Below are 8096 nucleotides of genomic sequence, written 5' to 3'. Positions count from 1 at the left end.
GCAGGGCCACCATGCTCTTCAGCAGTATGGGTGGGGAGGAGAACCCCTCCCTCTCCTCCATCTTTTACTGAAGACTGCAAGGTCATTTTGGTTCAAAATGCCTTTGGACAGGATCAAGGCTTTTTTTCAGCCTGTTTTTTGTCACAAACACACACATCTGCATTTTCAACTCCTTACCTCCCACTTTGTCGATATGTGCGAATGTGTAATTAATGAAACAACCCCTCTCAGATTGGCTCAGACAATGGACAGTGAGCTTTTCACCAGCCCCTGTTGGCTGCCAAAGCAAGGCCAGTCCCTATTCTCCTTACATGTAACCCCACTCTAGCACAATGCACCCCTCCTCTGTCCAGCTTATCTGCCAAGCTTACATATTAATCTGTTCTCTCCTACTCCCTTCTTGGGGAGCCCCCATGCAAACCTTCATTTTCTGGTCATGTGCACCCATAGGAAGGGGGCGAACCAGACACAAAGTGACATAAAAAGCAGAATAGGGGCTGCCAGGCTGAAACTGAGCCTGAAAAGAGGCATGGGAGATGAACAATTGTCCCCAGTGAAAGGGACGGTTAAAAGAAGGCGCTGAGGGGCTGGTACAGCGATGGAGTCCAAGTCTCTAGTGAGCAAACTCTACCTACCAGACAGACAGAGCCATGCTAAAGCTAAACCAGGGCCTGTGGGCCATCTGGCTGCTTGAGAGAAGGCACAGAACCACAACCAGGCAGGCATACCAGCACTCAACCACTATAAGGGAGGTTTTGAGGGTGTTTGTTCCTCCTGACACCTCTGACCTCACCAGTAATGCCACTCTATCATCGTACAACTCCAAAATCAACAGGTCATTACTTACATGTTTCAACATTAATGCCCATCCTATCAATGGATGGAAAAGATTGAGATGGGTGAGAACAGACTTGGACATACTGTAGGCTTCCTCTTGTAAAAATAATCTGCTACATGCATTTCCAAGATTCTTTTTCAAAGCTCAAAATGTAATCATGAAGACATGACTTACTTGAGAGTTTTCAAAGTGTTTTCAACTAGATCAAGTGCTTGCTTCAATATTTCAACGCCTTTAAAAAGTAACAGTGCTAATGGCCTGGGTAGGGAGTTTTGATTGAGTGAGTATTAAGTGAGTTACAGCTTTGTGAACTAAATACCCCTGAATGCCTCAAACAGCTTAAGAGAGTTTTGTTTCTGAACTTTTCAATTCAACAAAGAACATGAAAGAGCATATTTAGCACTGAAATGTAAATGTTCTTGTTTTGCCTAATTAATGTAAATGTCTTCTCAGAACAAAACAACTCTCCAAATATTAATTAGAACCTAAATATTCATGGTGAAGCTCCTTGTGAGCCATTTAATTAGGGAGCTTTTATTGTTTGATCGTAATATTAATTAGATATTTCTAATTTGAAGATTTGTTTACTTGTCATATAACAGAATACAGAATCAAGGAACATAAAGTTTTATTGATATATCGTATTTAACTCAGCAACACTGGATTGGAAAAGTCTTAAAGATAGAATCCTTAATTGAAACAATAACAAAATCGGCCGCCCCGCCTCTATTTCAGTGAAAAGCTGAGGGATGGGTCTGGAGAAATGTAAACACTCAAATTCATAGACAGAGCTATGGATGCAACAAAATAAAAATGAAAAGAATAGCGATTTAATTACATTTGTCTTGTGCAACACAACAAACCAACTCCTTCAACATTCAGCAAAACATTGACGGCCTCCAAGACACGGCTCTGACCTTGACCCCTCGCTCAGACTTATAGTGGCAGGATGTTTCCCACCAAGACCAGGGCTTTTCAATCCAGGGATGTTGAACTCATTCTGTCTGGTTTCAATGATGATGGTGGAGTACACTCACTTTACATGCTGACTATTGCTGATTCATTCACATTTTACTACTGTTGGGCCTTCGTGGGTTATTGGGCCATTACTGGGCCGTGCGGGCCACCCTGGAGCAGCTGAAAAATGTGGTTTGTTGTGCTGCTAATTATATTGTGTCTCTGCTGAATAGGTCCTCTTAAAGGACTTACGTGCTGAGACCAGGGAACCAAGGGTCTGTTCAGGAGTGTCCCAAAGTAACAGGCCGTTCAGATAGAAATATGTTGTGTAAAATAGACATGTAAACTAGAGTAAGGAATAGTCAGTATGCTGCACACTCCTGAACACGACCCCGACCCTGAACTTGGTCATGTGTATATTCTGTGTTCAGGATGCATTGCTGAATAAAATTACTGTTTCAATCTGAATACATTCATTTTCGAATGGCCGCAAGTTAATACAATAAACAGTTACATGGACTTTCATTAAAAGCTGTTGATCAGGTATTGTATCTGTTCTTCTGTTGTCTGTTCTGATTGATGAAACTTAAGAGTGAAACTTTATGAACAGAAGATAGTTGAAGCATTTTTTATAACAGTAAGGCCCAAAGAATCTCAAAGACTCAAAGAAAACAATTTTGTCCATGGTGTAACTCACTTCACCCACGGCGTAAGCAGTAAATCCAGGGTGGCTCAGTGTTGGTCATTGTGCCAGAGGATTGTGCTGGTCCTCAGACACCAACCTATTATCACAGATTATTGTGAAATAGACACAAATTACTTATTCTAAATTCGGAGACAGGCACACGTAAAAGTCCACTTTTTCGTGTACAGTACACTATTTTGTATACAGTACATTTCAATCCAACCCAGACACTGTGGAGAGCTGGAGGGCTGTTCAACTTCCTCGACCATGCAGGGCTGACAATGTGGTCCATCAAGAGGTTTCATTCTGTCCACAATAAAAGTAGTTAATTCCAATTCTGGCCATGGTGACAGAAGCCCTGTTTTTACCTGCCATTAACATGCGTCCTTAATCCTGATCTTGTCCTGTTCTTGTCCTGATCTTGATCTGATCTTGTCTGTTTACACTTATAAGATCAGATCCCAATGCATCTTTTAATTGTCTAAACTTGTCTAAAATTGTGGGCTCAATCAGAATGTGGACAAGATCAAGACATGTTAGAACCAGGTATAAACGGGTTAGAGAGCACAGCATCTAAACTCCTGCAACACAGGAAATTAAATGTGATGCGTGTTATATGTTGTTTTTGATGATGACACAATACTGAACTTTTTATATTCACAATTCTTTGATCGTACAGAAGATTAATTACGGATGATTTTGATCGGACAGAAGATATTTGAAAGTTGAAGAACAACTTTCAAGTATCTAGCATGAGCTGTATATGAACAGGTAAAACATATGGCTACACACAATGAAGCTTTTTCAGACAGCACTTGTTATGCCCAAAAACCAGACTCTTTTGAAGGAGTTGTTTTCTCTGCCAGCATTCTAAGCTGACCAACAGGGTTGTATGACTAAATGGCATCAGGTCTGTTTTGGGAGAAGCCGCCGAGAGCGTGGGGAAGAGAGAAAGCGTGGGATGGGGTGAATAATGAAAAAGCGGAGGGGCTTAAGAAATGAATTGAGGCACATTAGAGGCAACCTGCTGGGACTGTACCGCTAAGTAAGAGGGATTTTTTTTTTAAATCCTCAATTTAGGCCAATGTCCTGGTCCTTGGTGCAGGGTAAGCAGCGTGGGCCTAGTGCACTGGTGGGAGGGTGGGAGGGGCCTCACTCATTCTCCTGATTGGTGTTTCCCTCCCCTGGGGCAGTTGTGAGTAGGTGAGCCCCCCCCCCCACACCACAGCCACACAAACCACCATGACACCTTCCTTTCACCTCCCTGCGCCTCGGAGCAGTTCCCTCTCCCCCTGGCTCTCTCTCATTGAGACATTTCTCCACATTGCCTGGATTAGGAACACTTTCACTTAGATCTATGTGGTTGCCCCACAGACAAAGAAACACTTGGGGACAGGATTAGTAGGATTAAAAGGGATTCACATATGTCCAGTTCAAGCAATTGGTATTCAAAGCTTTACACTTTCAAATGCCACCAAGAGAGAGCAAAGAAGTCCAGCGCTTTTCTTTGCATTGCAGCACCTTTATGAGGGATGGTTTCTTTTCTATTCCAACAATGACATGGTGGGGGATTTTATTGCTGTGGAACACCAAGTAGAATATGAGATTGATTTTTTTTTTGTGGCTGGCACTATTGGATGGATGATGCTTGTACCCCTCCAATTACTGTGCATTCAATTATTCCTCTCCTCCATGACAAAAGAGTATACCCCTTTGAAGATAGGAACTATCTAGTCTCAATGTTTTCTTAAACTTCAGTAATATTGTTCCCAGTATCTCCCATGTGTTTTATGATACTTCATCACAGAGTTGGTTCAATTTCTATCGAATTCTATCGAGTTAGTTAAATGTCTATCTAGTTATCTTCTAGGTTTCAGTCATCCTTCAAATGGTTGTATACATTTGTGTCCAATATAATGCAGATTAAATGACTAATTTAAATGTGTTAAATGTGGTCCCGTGTGGCTCAGTTGGTAGAGCATGGCGCTTGCAACGCCAGGGTTGTGGGTTCAATTCCCATGGGGGGACCAGGGTTCAATTCCCACGGGGGGACCAGGATGAATATGTATGAACTTTCCAATTTGTAAGTCGCTCTGGATAAGAGCGTCTGCTAAATGACTTAAATGTAATTAAGTGATAATGAGTGGTTTCTGTAAATGTGGTCTTTTTCTGTACATTGGGACACAAGTTTTCATCAACAAGTTCTATAGTTCTACATCAACATTTCTACAGGATAAGATTCACTGATGTGCATGCACTGCCATACATTCTGTTTCTAGGTTAAATGTTTTTATTTTAAGGATGAACATTATTAACAATTATAACATTATTCATGACTAGAGGATTGGTGGTGTTATTATTGTTATTATTATTATTATCATCATTATCATTACTACTTGTATTATTACTTTTATAATAATTAGCATTATTATGATGTTGAACATTTTCCTATATACTTTTTAAATGTCTTATTCGTTAATGTTTCATGTTTTATGTATTGACTAGTTTATCACAATATTGCTGATACTCTCCACAAATTAAATGAGACTACTACAGTATAAGGATACATTATATTCGTTGAAAGTTATCTTATTAAAGGATTGGAATTCCTATGTAGGCTAATGTAAATTACATATTTAGAAAAAGTAAGTAAATAATCAGCCTATTAGCCTATAGCTAGGCCAATAAAAAGTTTAGAATTTTCTGTTTGAATTGAACAGATATTTAATTTAAACTATACGCAATTCAAGGTTCAGAATGGTGGTATAATACGCCATGAAGGCCTACCACATGTACCACATGAGCAATATATTTAGGCCTAATGTAATATCATTAGGCTATGCAGGCATAGAGTATAGGCCTACTAAAACCAACCACCTTAGGAAAACCGGGTTACGTTGCTACATTTGAGCAATTCATCTTCAAGCCTAACTTTGGTTTCCATTCTGGAGGTGGACGCATTTTACCCCCAAATTTAGTAAGGCACTTAATGAGATTTGTAGGGGTAAAAAGGTAGGCCTATTACGTCTGTATTTTTACACACCTTATGTAGCAACAAGAATTACAACAGTTACAACAGGCTAATGACATAACATTGTTGTTAATATAGACATAATAATAATAATAGTTGTTGTTGTGGTTGTTGTCATAATCAATTAAAAAATATTTTCAACATAATACTAAATCTTATATTTAATAAGCAATGACACAGCATATTTGTGTGAATCATTTGTATAACTAAATGAAAACCACATGTCGTTTTTGATTGGAAGTTGAGTAGCCTACCTACTCTGTTGCAGTTGTGCATCAAGCGTCCTGGCCCATTCCATTTCCAGCTTGGCCTCTGATGGGGATAACTATTTTTTGGCTGTCATACATGGCCTATAATTGTGATGATATAATAAATTAATTTCCAATCTAAATGTCATGTTATGGCAGGTGTTTACCTAAGGTGGAAGGTCACTTCACTTATAACAAATACAACCATGAGAGTCAGATAACATATAAGCAATGTTATGCGGATTCCTGCATGGCTGAGAATAGTGAGAGATTTGTCAAATCAGGTCAAACGGATGCATTTTCATACAGGATCTGAAAATGAATTCATGAACAAATAAAGTACATATTATAGCACGTTATAATGATAGCATGTCATGAATTAGTCTAATTTATGTACCGGGAACGTGTGAGATAGGCTACCTTATTTGCTTTTATCAAATTCTAAATCAATATCTTATCCGTTTTCGCGAAGTCCCCTTGTTAGCTGCTAATTACTGAAACGTCATGAGGCTGAATAGACTTAGAATCGATTTGCTTATCAGGCTATTAATGTGGTATTAGGGAATATATCATATTATGTTGCTCGTGAGCAAAAATCACGTCCGGGTGTGCGTCCGTCATTGACAGTCTATCCTAAACCGCAGCGAAACTCATCAATGTTATTCATTCTCTCTCGACAGCACGACAAAGTTAGATTGTGCATACTGCAAATTCACATATTTTCTAGCGATTTAGAGAATATAGTAGTCGATCCCAAACACACAATCAATAAAACACGATGCATGACCAGGCTCCACCACATGTCAAGTTTTACAGATTTTGAGTGCTACACAGTTTTAATAAAAACGTTTTTTTAAATGCATTACAAACAAAGTGAAGCTGATCAAACAATACTTTCAAACTAACCCGTTATTATTTCTAGAGAGCCGCAGAGAGTTTTTAAGTTGTCTTGGTTTCAGATGATCCAGGACTGAAGTGTTCCCCCCACGGTGGCATTACAATGAATAGGAATAGATGTCCCTTTGGTCAATGGGACAGTCAAAGGACACCGCCCTGTATAATAATGGGGACGTCATCCTAACAAGACCATTATGAAATGAATAGGAGGGCTCCTTTTGTTTCCCTTCTCTCAAGCAGCACTATAAATACTCCGAGCGCTCTTTTACCTCACCACAGAGCAAGAGGTGCACCCGCGAGATAAGATTACTCGCAGCTATCCGGCCAACAAGCCCACTGTGTCGACTCCTTCGTTGTTACCTACACCTCCTTCCCAAAAAGAGGACGGAACTCAAACGACAGAATCAGGTGATCGAGTGTGACTTAAAAACAGGGCAGAGATAGAGAGGAAAGCAGCGACCTCCTACCCAAACCGAGCTAATAAAATGCATTCTGACTCCAGCTCGAGCAGATCTTCCTCACCAGACATGGATGGGATGTATCTCAGAGACCACCTCAATTCAGTGTCATCGACGCAGAACGAACTCCTCCAGAAGATGACGAGCGAGCACCTTTCCAGGCACGGGGAAAAGTCACCTGGCGGGAGCAAGTACAAACTCAAGAAGCAAGTGACCGAGCAAGAGGTTCAGCATCTGAGGCTGAAAATCAACGGACGGGAGCGCAAGAGGATGCATGACTTGAACCTGGCGATGGACGGCCTCCGGGAAGTCATGCCTTATGCACACGGTCCGTCCGTGAGAAAGCTGTCGAAAATTGCCACTCTCCTGCTCGCCAGAAACTACATCCTGATGCTCAACAGCTCACTGGACGAGATGAAAAGGCTGGTTGGAGAAATCTACGGTGGACATCATTCTACGTTCCACTGCGGGACAGTGAGCGGGCACTCTGGCAACCCAGCGCATCAGGTGCATCCGCTGCTCGGGAGCGCGCTGTCCTCGTCCACATCCTCCACCCTCACCACCACTTTACCGGGACTAACCTCCATCCGAGCACCTCATTCCCTAATGAAGAGTGCCCCTGCACCCCCGCTTCAACTCGGCAGCGGTTTCCAGCACTGGTCAGGTTTACCTTGCCCGTGCCCCATATGTCAAGTACCTCCACCCCCTCATATTCCTATCAGTTCAGCGGGACTGACGAGACTTACAAGTGAAAACAAGGACGTGATGAAGTAATTTGGGACATCCGATACAGAATGGTGTCAACGTGTACAGTAAATTGTGAATTGGACATGAAGAATTGACCTCAATGCATGTCTGTTTATCTTTTGTCTGTTTATTTGTTTTTGCGTATGAGATACCCTAAATATCCTCCCTGTAACAAAGATCCCGTGAAAATACTTTTTTCATGGTAAAACTTTGGCCGGTTATTTGGTGTCACCAG

The 8096-nt window shown here is 41.1% G+C and overlaps 1 protein-coding gene across 1 annotated transcript; it reads left to right on the top strand.

Moving 5' to 3' along the window:
• The first annotated feature begins 7141 nt into the window (after window positions 1-7141).
• LOC120029510 (oligodendrocyte transcription factor 3-like) lies at window positions 7142-7888 on the top strand. Its single transcript, XM_038974765.1, has one exon. It carries the CDS (start codon window positions 7142-7144, stop codon window positions 7886-7888), a length of 747 nt encoding a protein of 248 aa, XP_038830693.1.
• The last annotated feature ends 208 nt before the right edge of the window (window positions 7889-8096 follow it).

This window comes from Salvelinus namaycush, chromosome 35 (genome assembly GCF_016432855.1).
Source record: "Salvelinus namaycush isolate Seneca chromosome 35, SaNama_1.0, whole genome shotgun sequence".
Classification (NCBI taxonomy): domain Eukaryota; kingdom Metazoa; phylum Chordata; class Actinopteri; order Salmoniformes; family Salmonidae; genus Salvelinus; species Salvelinus namaycush.
The sequence above is the reverse complement of the archived record's forward strand: the minus strand, read 5'-3'. Positions and strand labels throughout refer to the sequence as shown.

Excerpts from the sequence above, each read along its gene's own strand:
- LOC120029510 (XM_038974765.1), top strand. The coding sequence starts at position 7,142 with ATGCATTCTGACTCCAGCTCGAGCAGATCTTCCTCACCAGACATGGAT.